The sequence below is a fragment of the Coturnix japonica genome, chromosome 8, assembly GCF_054131305.1.
Source record: "Coturnix japonica strain WE chromosome 8, WE-NBRP24, whole genome shotgun sequence".
NCBI classification, from domain to species: domain Eukaryota; kingdom Metazoa; phylum Chordata; class Aves; order Galliformes; family Phasianidae; genus Coturnix; species Coturnix japonica.
Genome location: NC_140670.1, coordinates 7,909,038 through 7,925,271, shown reverse-complemented (window position 1 = coordinate 7,925,271; position 16,234 = coordinate 7,909,038). Strand labels below are relative to the sequence as shown.

The window sequence follows — 16,234 nt, the reverse complement described above, 5'->3', positions numbered from 1 at the left end:
TTTGTAAAATGTGGTCTTATAAAGGCTGTTATTTATTTATAAAAGATTGTTTAAGATCTCATTGAGTGAATAACTTTATTTTAACAAGGCTGAAGAGATACTATTATTTTCAAACTGCAAGAGTCATCTTGTTAAAATAGATTTATAACGCCAAGAGTGCAACCCAAAGGAGCTGCAGTGTATGGTCTAAAATGTAAGAATGTTTCCGTACATTTTTGACTGTTGTTTTCAAACCATACTGTGAAATTTACTGCATTTGGTTTACAAAATATTGGTGAGTGTTTGGTGTTCAATACCTGTTTAATACCTTCTCACTGAGTATTCTTGTTAAATGTCATGCACAAAATTGTGTGGTTTCTAAATATTTACAGAGACAGTATCTGAAATATTAGCCTGCAAAGATTGTACTGCAGTGTTAATTTCTCAGTTTGGATTCCCTTTGGAACTTGAGAGTAAATGTCTGAAGGTGCATTTGAATTTTTGGTATTGCTGTGCACAATGGAAGACAGCAGCTACATTTCTATTTCTTGTTAAGAGACTCAAGATTGGAATAACAGCCTGGGTGTTCTTAAAAGCTAAAATACATATGAATTAAACTGTCTTTTGATCATTTCTAGAGGGACAAATGACATATAGTATGAAATCTGGTTCTTCCAATTCATGCTTTTTCCTGACAATGGCTGTTGTGATTTCTGTACTCAGATAATTGGTTACTGCCGCCCAGCACCTTGCTGGTGTTCGGTAGTGCAGAAGAGTGCTGCATGCTCCTCCTATCATGTGGAGTTTCTTTCAACTGAGTGCAACAAAGAAGTGAAATCTTATACAACCTCTGTAGGAAAATGATGATACTGTCTATTTAAATGTCTTAAAGCTGCATAATCCATAGTTGTTCACTTACTGTGTGATTTCAGTCGGATGTCTAAGCATACTTTAAAATGCATATCTTGCCTGTGAAGCGTTTGGCAAAAAATGTCTGTTTTGTTGAGGAATGGCACATGAAGTGAATGGTGGTTTCTGTCAGTTGTTCACAACTATTGTTCAGTAATGCACTCGCGGTCCTCCATTGAAGGTACATTGTCTGGTGACGTAGGTATACTATTAACCACCTTCCCGTTCCCTGTCTTGCCCCCGAAATGTTTGACAGTAACTTATCTAAATGTGGTTGCAATGTTGCTTAACTCAGAGAAATCCATTCTGTGAGGATCTAAACGTTCCCTGGTGATGTTTACAGTGCAGATGTTGCAGCTGTGATTTTGAGCATGAGAACCAGAAAGTGAAACTAATGAGATAAAACCTATTGCTATGAGAAGTTTGAAACTTGGTTTGACATCTAAGATCTACATGCTCACACAATTCCTGCTGCAGTCAATAGCATTTGCATGCATTCGAATAGCTGAGCTGCTTCTGAACTAACTTCGATCCCTTTAAATTCCTCGAGCCAATTCCAAATTTTGCCTATAATAATGCCAATTGAAAGTCAGCAGTGCTGCATGTTCGTGAGGCAGGGCTGGATTGCCCACATCCTGAGATAAATGTGCAGGGAGAATGGTCTTCAGCAAAATTTGTAGATGTTTTCTTCATGTAGGCAGTTATTTCAGAAGATTAGTGTTTAAAGTGAACTATGTATTAATATAAACAAGTTATATATGACCTACTGTTTAAATGACAAAGGATTGTGCAGCTTTGACAATTCTAAAAGCACTTCTACTGTAATGATGCTTACTATTTAAAATGATTGTAGTTTTCTTAAGGATTTAATGCCTGTAGGAAAATTAAGGGCAGTGAGGAGTTGCATGGTTTAAAAATAATTTGATTATTTTTTTGTCTAGCCCTGTCATAGTGGAAATTCCACATTTTGGATCGATGCGAGGAAAGGAAAGAGAGTTAATCGTACTTCGAAGTGAAAATGGTGAAACATGGAAGGAGCACCAGTATGACAGCAAGCAAGAAGACTTAACTGAAGTACTCAATGGCATGGATGAAGGTAAACATTTTCTCAAAGCTTTAGCAGGCCTTGTCTTTGTTAAGGCTTGCTAATGTAAGTAGACTAAGGCAACCTAAAATAAAATAGTGCAGAGGGTATCTGACTTTGGGAAATACGGTTTGTTACCTCTTAAACAAATGGAAAGATTGTGTAGAGAAATGGTTCAGCACTGGCCTGGAGACATCCTAGAATAAATGTTAAGCTTTGGTCTGAAGTCGTGCCAAGTTTAAGCAAAGCTGCACAGTTGCTTTACAGTACAGAGTTGAGAATAACATCCCAGCTGGAGGTAAGTGTGTTTCTTCAGCTCATATGGGGCCACATGAAGGTCATTCCAAGCCACGGGTAACTATCAATTCAGTTCAGTTTTCCCACAGAGGCAGGCCTCAGCCATTTTTCTTACAATCACTATTGTTAGAGGTCATCTCCTACAAACGCACAACCTGCTGCCTCAGTGTCCATCTGGGAAGTCTGGCTCCCTTATTTTGTGTGGATATTGATGTTTGTGAGAGTCCCCGAAGAAGAGAGGGCTCAGCTGTACTCAGTGCATCAGAAGATGCTGTGACAGATGGTCCCTGCGGACATGTCATGAGCAAAGCCAGGCTGGGGCTGCAGAGAGTCCTTGGCACCACTGCTTTCGTTTTCCAGCACGTATTTTTCAGTGCCTGTGTTGATAAACCATTACTTTAGCTCTTCACATCTGACTGTGAATGAAATGGCCTGAAGTTTGGACTTAGTTGTTTTGTTTGTTTTTTTTAATAAGGGTTTATTCACAGGATTTTCTCACCATAACCTCTCCCATAAAGTCATGGTGCAGTGAGGTACAAGCTGCAGGAAAGCTCTTCAATTATCAGCAGAAGTGTTTGAAGCAAATGATCAGACTTGGATGGCAGCTGTGAGAGGTATCTGTGAGCCAGCTCTGCCTTTTGATCTTGGCCTTCCTTGTTTAAAGAGGGCAGTCTCAGTAGAAGGCGAGCTTTGAAAATATGGAAAGGAGAATAGTTGTGAGAGGTTCCCTGGGCATCTAAGTTATGAGATGAGCATCTTTACTGATCTGGGCATCTGAGATAGGGATTTGCAGAATGGGCTAGTGTAGTATTGTCATTTTGAACTACTTAAGCTGCACCTAAGCATGTAAAAATATAGAGGAAGAGAACATGTTCATTACCTGAATACTTAATTTAGCTATATAATAAATATAATAGAACCAACAAGCACTAAGGCAGAAACACTGCAGATGTTGGGTCACTAGGTTTGGAAAAATGTGATAAACCTTGTCACAGAAAAGTACCTAAAAGCAATGAAGAGTGACCAAGGATGGTGTTGCTTGGTAAGAATTGCTCTAGCGTAGAAGGCAGTAGTGTAACCTTTCTGAAAGAAAGATCTCACCACCTCACCACCGCTTGCTCCTTCTCTATGCAATAGAATATGAGATGGGAAGTAAAGGCTTGGCATTTGGGTGAGGTACTCGTGACTTGTCCGTGATGTGTTAGTCAGAAATGATTAACAATTTGCTTATTTGCTTTGTGTGCTTTCCAGGCTGAGTTGAGTTCAGTTTTGGGTTAGGAAATCTAGGCACAAGGCACTGTTCTGAAGTGCTCCAACTCACATTGCTTGTGAAAGAATTCCCCAGAGGTGCCATATAGAAAAGTTGCATACTGATCAAGAAAATAAACTCACTTTGAGTGAGGTGGGCATGCAGTCTTCTATACTTACAACCTAAAATAATAAGCTTCAAAATTCGAAGCCAGGTTACAACTCCTGAGGAAATCAGTTGGCTTTTACCTTCCAGGGTACTGCTGTTTGAAATCAGTGCTCATAAGTATGGCCTTTGAGTCACAGAAAGTATCACAGACACCAGGCATCTGAATCTCCAAGCCATAGAAAAGCAGTCTACCAACACAGACAATCATTCACAAGAGGGAAAGGACAAAAAATGCTGCGGTCATATTCAGAGCACTGTGTTGGTTGTTTGTTCAGTTCATTTTGTCTAAATCCTTTAATTGGGAAAGAAAAACAAACAAAAACCCTTACATTAAAATAGAACAAGGACCTTGACAAAGTTCCATCCTGCTCAAATGGCGCCTTTTCTATTTAAAGAACTCTCTAAGTGCTGACATAAAATACAGACTTCTAGAATTACGAGCATTTTTAATCTTATTTTTTTCTTGATTGTTGCAATATACCTCAGTTAGTCTTGGCTCTGAAGCAACGTTTTATATCTCAGAAGCCATGGCAATCTTTGAAGTGAAACTGAAAAAAAAAAACAAGCAACCAAACCATCTAGATGCTCAGTAATTTCTAACAATTTAATGTCTCACTGGAGGAAAATTCATCTGTGTGGTCATATCCAGGTAACATGCTGCAGGAATGGCCTTTATTTCTCCTAAAAGCAGTTGTTCTATTTTGTGTTAGCCGTGCTGTGTTTCACTGCTTCTTTCTATCTGTGTATTAGGAGTGCAGTCAGACTTGTGTTCTCAACTTGTTACTGTGCTGACTTTTAAAGATGCAGTCTGCTTTTCTAGTTTGAATTTCCTTTTCCCTGCTCTGCTCAGCCAGCGGGGATGAGAGTGAGGACATCTTTGCTGCTCTCACTCCGTGGGGACTGCTGAAAATCTGCCTGTTCTTTACTGGAAGCAGCACCATCTGCTGGAAAAACTTGTCACAGGCTTACAGTAATCCAGAACAGGAGGCAGTACTTCAGGGTATTAAATGTAGGATTAAATAATAGCAAAACTTCGCTTTCATTACCATGGTAGAGCAGTAAATCATGATGCAAAGAGTCAGTTCCTTTGGTGCCATCAGGTTTCTGTTTGGATTAATTTTACTTAATTCTGTTTTATTTGTTTATTTATTTATTCCAGGAGATAGTGCTGTACCTGGGCAAATGTTCCCTGTATTGCATCAGCACTACATGGGTTCCTTTTTGGAACAGGATGAGCTTGATTTCAGATGTGAGGGTAGTAATTCACAGCTCTTGCCTCCAGTACATTTATTTAAAATAAAATCAAGTAAAATACATGTTTACATACATATATAGGAAAAAACTCCCTGTCTTATAAATAGGTTACATTTAATCGGGGCTTTTTTAGGTCTGTCTTGTTTGCCTTTTACATTCTTGGTCCTTTTTACAGGTACCTTTCTTTACCTGTAGACAGACTGTGGGCTTAAATGCACACACCAGGGTAGCTAATCTTTTGATGGACGTTTGTAAGCTAGTGAGTGAGCCAAGAAAGGCTCATATTTGTGGCTACGGTATGATTGCAGCTGCACAGTTTGGTTTCAGATGGGAAGCAGGAGTCTTTGCATAAATACTTCTTTGAATCTACAGATAAGACCAGAGTGACCTTGTTTATGCTTGAGTTTTAAAATACCACCATAAATCACTGCAGTGATTTTGCCACATTTCCGAGAAAAGCTTTTAAACTTACCACTGTTAAACCTCATGCTGTGAACAGCAAGATAAGAAACTCCTCAAATAGGCAAAGGAGCACATAAAGAACATTGCCTCATTTGAAGATGAGACCTCCTTGCTAGCTGTGGTATTGGAAGTGTCCGGTTCTGTATGAGAAGCAGTGAAGCTGGGAGAGTCAGTTGCCAGCATTTTTAAGTCTCAGTGCTCTCTGTTTATCTTTGCCCCTTCCCCTTTTTGCATCTGTCAATCTCTGGTAATTTTCTCCATGCGAGCACTGCCTCCTGTGTGTTTTGTGTTTATTACAAGTTTCTGAATGGGCACATCTCCTTACTGGGAAAACTGGTGTCAAAAGCTTGTTCTGTCTTTCATGGTCTGCACATAGACAAGGTCAGCTCTGCTCTAACTAGAACTGTAGGAGGGTTACAAATCTCCAAGAGCTGTTTGGTCTACTAAATAACGGTGGGATTTGCTTTTTAGATGTGAGCAAAACTCCTTTTATGGCCATAGTAAGAGAATTACAATTCTGGATCACATGAAGATACCCTGAAGGTCATGAAACAGCCAGGTGTTCTGGGACTTCTAATTCCATTTCCAGTCAGAAAACACTTTATCTGAAAATAAGAAAGAAAGGTATCAGACAAGGAATTGATTTGATCCACAGCTACCTCGCACCTGACAGAACTGGTATGATTGCTGTCCTTGACCTGAGCTAACCTACGTACATAAGGTCCCCCTCTGATCCTAGAGGATGAGACTCCAGGACCTGTAACAGCACACAAGTGGCAGTGTGGGCTCAAGGTACTATAGGCTCAATCTTCCTTTCTCTCTTTTCCTTCACCCCATCCTCATCTCTGGGTACTCACTCCCACCAGCTATGTTAGGATAAGCATACCTTACATTTGGGTGGAGGACAAGACCTCTGCAAGGAGCATGCTTGATACCCTCCTGCTGACCTACCAAAACTTAATGGCAATAGGTGTTTTTTGGACTATTAGCACAATATCAGAGCATGACACTGGGAGAATAGTCCCGATTCTGCCATTACTTTTCTGCTTTATTTTTCTCTCCTTTGCTGTGAGATATGGTATATAGTGTATTTATCTGTGACCTAAATATAAGTATACAAAACCTTTGAGTTTTTTAATTGAACTGCATCGCACAGTAATGAAGCATCATCTGGTGAGGAAAACAGTAATGATGAAGTACTTCTCTTGCTGTAAAATGCATGAGGTGTGTTTGGGAAACATGACTTCTTCCAAGCTGAGTTGTCCCTGTTCCATTAATTCTGTCATGCTAATGCTGCCTTCTTTACATATGTGGAGAGGCAGTTAAAGATTGCTCATTTTCTGGTTTTATTTTGTTCTTCCTTTCTTTGTTTTGCTAGTGGGCAAATCCATGTAAAAGCTTACATGCATATCCAACATAGTTTCCATGTGCGTGGTTGAACTCCTCACCATGCCAGGCTGTTGTTTTGCCACTCTTATCTGTGCATCTTCCATTTCTAAAGGAGGGTGCCTGCCAGGCTCCAAAGGGCTTTCAAGCGTTCTCATATTAAAAATTTCTACTGCAGGAGAATTTTAATTATCCTCCATCTCAGTGAGCATTTTACAGTGCATTTGTTCTCAAGCAACTAACACAAGAATACACAGGATTTACCAATCAAGATTATACCTGCCTGGGAATTTAAGAATCCAGTTTGTCTAGAGCACAAGCCATTGCTTCCAGAGGCTGCAGGCAGAATACCTAATTCATTAGAGGGCTTCAGATATTATCTCTGAGTCAAAGTAAATGGAAGCTGACATTATGATAAGAAATTATCCTCTTCTGGTAGCTTTGTATGATGCACAGCAACACTGAGCAATTAATCCAAATTAGCTGTTGAAGGTTTTAAAATTGAAAACCTGACATTTTACCAGATTTATATTCAAATCTTTTGGACTTGTAATTGAGCTTACATGCTCAGAGGAATAAAATGTCTCAGCCAAGTAAATAATTGTACAAGTGTCTATTGTCATAGTACTTATTTTGGTCCTCCAGCTTTCTCCTACTGCATCTGCTAGATATGTCATCTTCTGAGCAGTGAACTTTCTTCTTTCGAAGCGTGATGCTTTTTTTAAAGGGGAAAATAAGAGTGGGATCATGTGGAGTGCCGGAGGGAAGCCCAGTTAAAATAGCTAAGAATGTAAAGTGCAAGAAAATTACAGGAGAAATGCAAGACAGTTATATAATTACCTGCATTTGTAAATAGTGTCTGTATCATGGAGATTTCATTAGGGGATATATATACACATACCTACAGTTGCATAGTTATCACACACTGCAATTTTCCTCTGTGCACGTACTTAGATAAGATTTACTTAACTGTTATGAGTGGATACCCTATGGCCCTTTCTGCACCCTGATGACTTTACATGCTGGGTATGTGGCACTGATCACTCCTAATTGGTGACCTGTTTCTGTTCCAGGTGTCTTTAAACTTGGTGTACAGTTTGTTCGTGAAATGCCTGTGATTCTCTGTGATTTTCTGTGTGCCAGAGCTGTATGAGGGAGGAGGCTGGAACTAAACATCTTGCAGGGTTTGCTCAGAAAGATCAGTTTATTTCTGTGCTTATGGATTTAAACAAGAGAGGAAAGAAGCTTGACCATCTCCTCTGCACCTCAGTGGGCTCCAGTGAACAACCTGCCATCCCAGGGCAACTGTCACATGTTTCAGTGCCCTGGCATATCTGTGTGTCCAGTGCTGATGGCTTTCATAGTCAAGATACATGCAAAAGTTTCCAGAGCAAAAGAATGCTTGATAATTAACAGCACCGTAGTGTGTTTTTATTTTCCTATAGTAAATAATTTTTTAAAATCTTCTCAGTATTCAAAAGCAAGTCAAAAACCTTGCAAGCTGGTAGATGTATCTGATATGAGCCTGTTTTACCTGTCTTCTCCCTCCAGAGCTGGACAGCATTGAAGAGCTAGAGAAGAAGCGTATCTGTAGGATTGTCACAAAGGATTTCCCTCAGTACTTTGCAGTGGTTTCACGAATCAAGCAAGAGAGTAACCAAATTGGCCCAGAGGGCGGCGTGCTGAGCAGCACGACGGTGCCACGTGTCCAGGCATCCTTCCCTGAGGGTGCTCTAACCAAAAGAATCCGCGTGGGACTCCAGGTAAGGGTGCCCTCATCTTCTTGTCGCCTATGCACACTCTGTGCTCCCCTGGTGTGGGTAAAGCTCAGTCCTCCACTCTGTGGCAGTAACCCAGCTCCTCTTATTGTTACCTGGTATATCACTGAGTATCTGAAGGATGGAGAGAAAAGGCAGAGGTATGGAGCCACAACAAGTCTCAGTGACAGTTCCCTATGAGCTGCATAGCTGCTCTGTGGTCCAATCTCCTGTGGCTAAGTGGCAGCTATATATATCCTGTATAAATCCACTATAGCTTAGGACCTTCGCTTCTGCTGTTTCTAGCAATGGATGGAATCTGGAAGGAGCAAATAGCTTGAACCGTCCTTGAACAAACTGTTTGAAAAGTGGATACCTTGTAGAATATCTGTTTTTATTGAATTTTGTTGATTATTGCTTGAAATTACTTAATAACCTGGTGAGTGTGATGGGCTCATGATGCTGGTTTGAATCCTAGTACTAGGTATTCACAGAATCACAGGATTGCAGTGGTAGGAAGCGGTCTCAAGATGTATCAATACATTGTGTAGTTTAAATAATGCAGCAAGCTGCAGTTCAGTCTGACTGAAATAGGGACTTTATTTAAAAAAGCAATTGCAAAAACCCATGTCTGTTAGTTTTGAGTTCAAACCGTACATAACAAAAATTGCTAAAATTCTACAGTGTTTCTTCCCACACTGGTTCTTCTTTTCTTCCTATAAAGTTAAGAAAATTCTGAAGGCACAAAAATGGAGGTGAAAAGTCTGAAAATCACTTATAGCTCAGCTTAAGGCAACTATTTTGTATTCTGTATAAATTTGACTCAAATATTTCTTTACTAATAATTGATAGCAAAACAGCATAGGAAGCACTGAGGACAGAGGCAAAACAGGAGTACATGGTGTTCTTTTTGTGCATGGATTTGTGCCCTGCAGAGATGTGAGAACTGTTCTGCATCTGAGACAGTGTGTTTAATCCTCACCTCTTAAGACTCTGCTAACAAAATACAGCTTTTCTTGCATTTTGAAGTTTTCTGTGATGTCACTCATTGCTGTGAATTTCAAACGAGCAAGCACTGGAAACCTCTCAGCAAAAACTACAGACAACCCTCTGAGATTTATAGCGTTTATAAACAAGTAAGCTCTTAGGAAATCATAAGTGGGCTTTTAAGAATAATACTGAAGTATGCATTGTACTGATAATCACACATGAGAATATAAGAGAAGATAGTCTAGGGAAAGTTGAAATAATTGAAAGAAAATGAAGTTATGTGTTGTAGAATAGTTCTGCGTGTGTACAGTGAATTTGTAGCTCTTGCTTAAACTATTTTCTCTGTGTTGACAGGCTCAACCAGTTCCAGAGGAGATTGTTAAAAAAATCCTTGGAAACAAAGCAACTTTCAGTCCCATTGTCACTGTGGAACCAAGAAGAAGGAAATTTCATAAGCCAATAACCATGACAATTCCTGTGCCACCTCCATCAGGAGAAGGTGTAACCAATGGGTATAAAGGAGACACAACGCCCAGCCTTCGTCTTTTATGTAGCATTACAGGTTAGACAAAATCATGCTCTTTGCAAAGGTTTCTGTGACAGAAGTGCCTCTGTACTCACTCTCATAGTATCATCATCATCACAGTATCACAGTCTCATGCGGGTTGGAAGGGACCTTAGAGATCATCGAGTCCAACCCCCGGGATTTGAGCCTCCTGTGCAGCAGAGCGGCACTTCTACCACTTGTGCCACAGGGAATTCGAACCCTGTATAAGCTGTGTTTTCCAGTGTGGGGGGGTTGGTTGGTCCAGTAGATTTTAGATCAGTTCCTCTGGACAAAGCCAGCTCAGGCCACCTGAAAGCCTCTCACTTGTTTCCTAGGCTTTTAGTCTTGTTTTATGCTGTTTTAAAAGGAACTCTGGACAACAGATATTAAATCCTCTTTTATATTTAGCTAGTACAATGAATTTCAACCCTGACCGTTACATATGGTTATCAGTAAATTAGTTTGCCAAAGTAATTCTGGCCTAACTGATATCATAGAGATAGTTTTGCTCTTGACTGTAGGGAATGTACCTTGCTGACATCACACCATTTCCTAGTATGTAACATACATTAAATCTGTAACGTGTAGTTCACCTGTTGGGAAACGTGATAGTCTATACTGTCATTTGCTGCATGAATCAAAAAATTTTGATAGGAATGTTCCCATGTAGTCTACATGAGCTTGATGTTTGAAAGAAAATATCTGTGGTTTATATTTACATAGGAGGTACTTCACCTGCGCAGTGGGAGGACATCACAGGCACGACTCCACTGACATTTTCTAATGATTGTGTCTCCTTCACAACCAATGTTTCAGCCAGGTAAGATAGCAGAGCTTGTCAAACACAGCCTGGGAATAGTGTTCCATGATCAGCAGAGCCTGCATTGTTGTGAGAATGGGAAGGAAGGGGTTATTTACGATGATGGTGGGTTTGGTATTTCCCACCCCCACACACACTTTCTCCTTTTTACAAGACTGATGAAGCGATAATGGACCAGATGCTTCTTTGTCATTGTCTATCAGCATACCAGGCACTTATGGTTGCAAATGAGGTTTTGTCTTGGCCTTTTCTGCTGGGGAGATGTCTGCTGGCAGTCACACATGCTGTTTTGCTAAAGGTTGCAGTGCCACACATGGGTTTGTTTTTTGCAAACAGCAACAGAAGAGGAAAGTTTTAAATGGTCATTCAGTAAAATAATATGGAGGACTCATGAAAGTATATTAGCTTAAGACGTAAAAGGGATTCAGTTTCTGGTCCTTGGCTTTTTAGTTGAAGACTGTGAAATTACTTTCACAAATATCTTTTGTGGGAAAAAAAATAAATCAAAGTTTTAAATGAATTGCAATGGATGTAGTGAATTTGCATGATGTCTGGAGACATGCAGTACAAATCACACATCCTAGCAGAGAAAATTTGCATGCCAGGTAGAGTTTATCATTTTGTTAATAGCATTTGCATCTACAGAGAGCTTTATACAGGGAGCAAATGGCTGAACAAACCAAATGGATTAGGACTGTAATATTGAGGGAAGAGTTGTATGAACTACAGATGAAAATATTTCTAAGTTTTATCAAAGTAGTTTCTGAGCTCTTAATCTTACAAGGAGGAAACTATAGTATTATGTCTCTGAGAAACTTCACTGTGGGCTTATTTTCAGTCAGTCTAGGTGGGAAATATGATTTTGTTGTATTTATGTGTTACCAAACAAACTGTTTTAGTGAAGATTTCGTAACAGTCAAATATATGGAGAAGCACCAGCAAGTTGCAATATACATAGCATGTGGTCACAAAATAAAAACAGTTTACAAGATACAGACATAAAAAGAGTCAAGTAAAAATATGAACCTTTCACTGCTAGGTATTTGTGGTTTTGAATGTTTAAAGCTCTATTCAAAATAGAAGAAGAATCTCAGCTTTGGGATATCTGCTGGGACATGCAGAACAGACAGAAAATCATAGGTCATGGTTTCTTTTTAAAGGCTCGATCAATGTTTGAACATAATAAAAAAGTTGATTTAACTGTTTTCTTTTTCCCATTCAGATTTTGGCTTGCAGACTGCCATCAAGTAATGGAGACTGTTGGGCTGGCAACACAGCTTTATAGAGAACTAATATGCGTTCCTTATATGGCAAAGTTTGTTATATTTGCCAAGATGAATGACCCTGTGGAATCCAATTTGCGTTGCTTCTGCATGACTGATGACAAAGTGGACAAAACTTTGGAGCAACAAGAGAATTTTGAAGAAGTTGCAAGAAGCAAAGACATTGAGGTATACTTCTTACAGCTGGCTTCCCTCCTTGTGAACAGATAGCATGTTTTACAAATAGCAGTAGGTCCTGCAAAAGCCACTGTATACTCAGTTAAATAAAGATTCATGGCAAGACTACATCAAAAAAGTTTATTGAGATGACATCAAGAGAGAGTAAGCGGAGGAAGCGTGAGGATGTGCCCCAAATGGATGCTGGTCTGTGGTGGGTTTTGTACCTGTTGTATCAAGTAACTTGAGGTTTTCCGGAAAACTGACCTTCATTTCTTTCTCACCACTATGACAGACGTTGTTACAGGTAGAGCTGGTCTGTGGTAAATACTTTGGCACCAAGATAGTGTTTCTTGAAGAAAAGAAACACGTAGCAGTTTCTCAAACTGCCAGCACTCAAAATACCTTGCAGTAATGCACAGCGACTTTCTGATTTGTCATTGAATTTCATCTGAATAGGGGCTTGTGCTAAACTGAGAAACTGTGGTGGGGGAAATAATGCTAAATTTACTTACATGGATCTACTACAAAGAGATTTTATTGACTTTTATTACTTTGATAGGTCCTGGAAGGAAAGCCTATTTACGTTGATTGCTATGGAAATCTTGCCCCTTTGACTAAAGGAGGACAGCAGCTTGTTTTTAATTTTTACGCTTTCAAAGAAAATAGACTGCCATTCTCTATCAAGGTAAAAGCAAAACAAGGCAACTAATTCTGCTGAGGTCTTTATTTTTCCCATGATAACACTTTTTCAGCCACATAGGACTAACCTGCCCCGAGGATTTGGGTGTCATTGTTTAATATGTGAATAGTGTTGAGATGATGCTTTGCATGAAGCCACAAAAGAGTTGCTGACAGGGCTGGGACCAGGCAACCCATGATAAGGACTCTCAGACTTCTAACAAAACCGCATGAGTTAGACCTCCACAACAGCAGTATTAGATCACTGTGTCCCAGAGACTGAGAAGAGGTACAGCAGAACAATCCCCAAAATATGCAGGCAAACTCTTTACCTCTAAATCACCACAAAAGGATCCAAGCTTTAGTTAGCCTTGCTGTTTTTGTGAGGAAAAAAAAATAAATACATTTAAACAGATAGGGTTTTGAACACAAGTGAAAAATGAAGTTGAGGTGAAAATGTTCTCATTTTTATACTAGAATATTACTATTTGGTTGAACTCACCCAGCATCTTTTCATAAATGAATTTCAGGAGCTTATTCAGAGATCTTCTGGCTGATGTAACTTATTTATGGTAATTCTTATTCTCTTGCTGACAGAGGAGACAGCCCCAGCTCGATCTAGACTCATTAGATAGGTTCTTGTGAAAGGACAGTCTGAGGAAACCCTTCAGAAACCTCTCTTAGATATGTGAATTACTGCAAACTACTAACATTTACTTTCTAGGTGAGAGACACCAGCCAAGAACCCTGTGGTCGATTATCATTTTTGAAAGAACCAAAGACTACCAAAGGACTGCCACAAACAGCTGTTTGCAACTTGAATATCACTTTGCCAGCACACAAAAAGGTATTTGTTAGGAAACATTGTCCTTAGAGTTGATTTGATTTTATTTTTGCTCTTTCAGTCTTTGTCTTTTTTCTGCTAGTGATAAAGAAAACTTGTGAAATGCCAGTCGTGAGAATGCTTTGGAATATGGTTAAGACTTTTTACATTTATGTTTTATTGTTTTCCTGTATGTAGAACACTTTTAAAGTCTGTTGTTACTGTGGTGTCAAGTTCCAGTATTATTTATGATTCTGTTTGCAGCTCATGCTTCGGCCTGCCAGTCATAGGTTTATGCTTTCAATAATGTCACATTAATTTGCAGTAAATGTAAGTTTTATTTTTGTGTGTGTGTTGGCATTTTGGATTTGCTTTGCCTTATAAATCAGCTTGCATTTTGTGCTCCCAATTTGGTCCTTTTCATATCCTGATATTCTTTTCCCTGCTGTCCATTATAATATTCCTTGTCTCTGCAATGCATCTTGGGACCAAAAGGAAACAGAGTCAGATCAAGATGATGAGGTAATATAAACACTGTCTTCTGTTTTTATTTTCTTCAGATTTAGTGAAGAATAGTAAATATGTTATAGAAAAAAAAAATAATAACTATGGCACTGAAGTAATACTTACAGAATAACCATTTCCTCAACATCTTATATTCTCTTGCAAAACAGTTTCACAGACGTAGAAAATGGACTATATGTGATGAAAATAATCTACATGTTGAATAACAGTAACCTAACATTTAACTAACTTTCTTCTGGGGGAAAAAATGGCATAATTACAAGGTAGTGACCAAGTCTGTTTTTGGCCAAATCAGAAGGAGTTTACTAGGTGTGATTTTTAGCTCTTGGAATAATACTGCCAGTGTTTTGATAACTTGTGTATCTGAGAAGGTACTAAAAACAATAGCCTATAGTACCTAAGTCACTCTGAAAGTAATGCCTCCTGTTTATTTCCACGGAAACGACAATGGCTATGAAGAACACAATAACACTATTTGATAGAGAAAAACCTGGGCTACAAAACATACTTTTTCAACACAGTCATCACCAGTTGCTCCACAGTACTGGAGGTGAGCAGCTGATTCATAGCTGTTATGAAGCATTGTTGCTAGAAAAATGTTACTCATGCAGTCCATCTTTCATGGGCCCAAACAGATGCAAGTCAGAAAGCACCAAATCTAGACTATACAGTGGGTGCGGTTGGACATTCCAGCCTAGATTGGCAATGTGCTTCATGGTCTTCAAACCAGTACGGCGCTTGTCATTATTGTGTTGCAAGAGAAAGGTTGTCCTCTGACCTGACACTGGGAGTTTGAGTGTGCAGCTTAGTCAGTGTTGTAATACAGCAGTGAGAGTTGATGGTTAGTCTGAGTTCCAGAAAATCCAGAAGGATCACTTCTTTCCTATTGGAAAAGACAGTGAGCTGCAACTTGAACTTTTTGTTCAATGGGAATTCACACGTTGCCACTCCGTGGATCGGCATTTTGAGTACAGCTTGTAGTGGTGATGCTGTATCTTGTCACCAATTACAACGTGATCCAGGCAATTGTCACCTTCAGCCTTGTATTGGTTGAATAGGTCCTGACAAACTTTCATACTCTGGTTTTTCTGTTCTCATGTGTGTATTCATGGGACTCACCTGGCACAAGCTTTACAATATTCCAATGTTGCCACCATAATTTCCAGTGCATTTAAGTTGATATGCAGCTCTGTATGCAGTTCCTTGGTTGTAATCCACTGATCTGTGCACATGAGCTCAACTAGACGCTCGTCATTTTGTGATGTGACAGCGGTGCGTGGTCATCTGGGATATGTTTTGTTTTTCACAATGCTGTCACCGTTGCTGAAATGCGCCACTCACCACCTCACAGTGCTCACGTGCACTGTTTGGTCTCCAAAAATATTCAGAAAGCATCAAAGAATGTGAATGGGTGCCATTGTTTCCACATGGAATAATTCAGTGATACGCCTTTGTTTCATACACACTTTGATGTCAGATGACTGCCTATCTGCTGTCATCTGTTATATCACAACAGAATACTGGTGGGAAGGTTCATCCTCTACTATTGTCCCACCAGCATCCACATCTGATGTCATGGGCCAATGTAATGAAATAGGAGGCATTAGTTTTGGAGCAGAGCTCCTATTTTATTTCTGAAAATAAGCTAAAAAAAAGCAAAATAACCAAGAGCAATTCCTAGATATTGTGTATAAATCTAATTTCAAATAAACCTTAAATATTTGCAGCATAGAAAAGCCCAGTTTGCCAGAAACTGCCATGTCTGATTATAAGGAAGTTGATTGGGTTTTACTCTTTTAAGAGAGCAATAATTGAGATCACCTTAAAAAAGAAACCACACAACATACATCCCTTCTACTTAGCA

At 39.4% G+C, this 16,234-nt stretch overlaps 1 protein-coding gene across 50 annotated transcripts in view; it reads left to right on the top strand.

Annotated features, from left to right (window-relative positions):
• ANK3 (ankyrin 3) overlaps positions 1 to 16,234 on the top strand; it is a 327,597-nt gene that overhangs the window by 274,862 nt on the left and 36,501 nt on the right. For 31 of the 50 annotated variants that reach the window (XM_085553950.1, XM_085553943.1, XM_085553947.1 and 28 more), the window contains 8 exons: positions 1,830 to 1,984; positions 8,340 to 8,551; positions 9,890 to 10,097; positions 10,806 to 10,902; positions 12,125 to 12,353; positions 12,904 to 13,029; positions 13,747 to 13,869; positions 14,341 to 14,367. In XM_085553950.1, coding sequence (XP_085410076.1) covers positions 1,830 to 1,984; positions 8,340 to 8,551; positions 9,890 to 10,097; positions 10,806 to 10,902; positions 12,125 to 12,353; positions 12,904 to 13,029; positions 13,747 to 13,869; positions 14,341 to 14,367 — 1,177 coding nt within the window. The remainder of the gene's footprint in view (positions 1 to 1,829; positions 1,985 to 8,339; positions 8,552 to 9,889; positions 10,098 to 10,805; positions 10,903 to 12,124; positions 12,354 to 12,903; positions 13,030 to 13,746; positions 13,870 to 14,340; positions 14,368 to 16,234) is intronic. The other 19 variants (XM_085553966.1, XM_085553975.1, XM_085553969.1 and 16 more) reach the window with 1 other exon arrangement.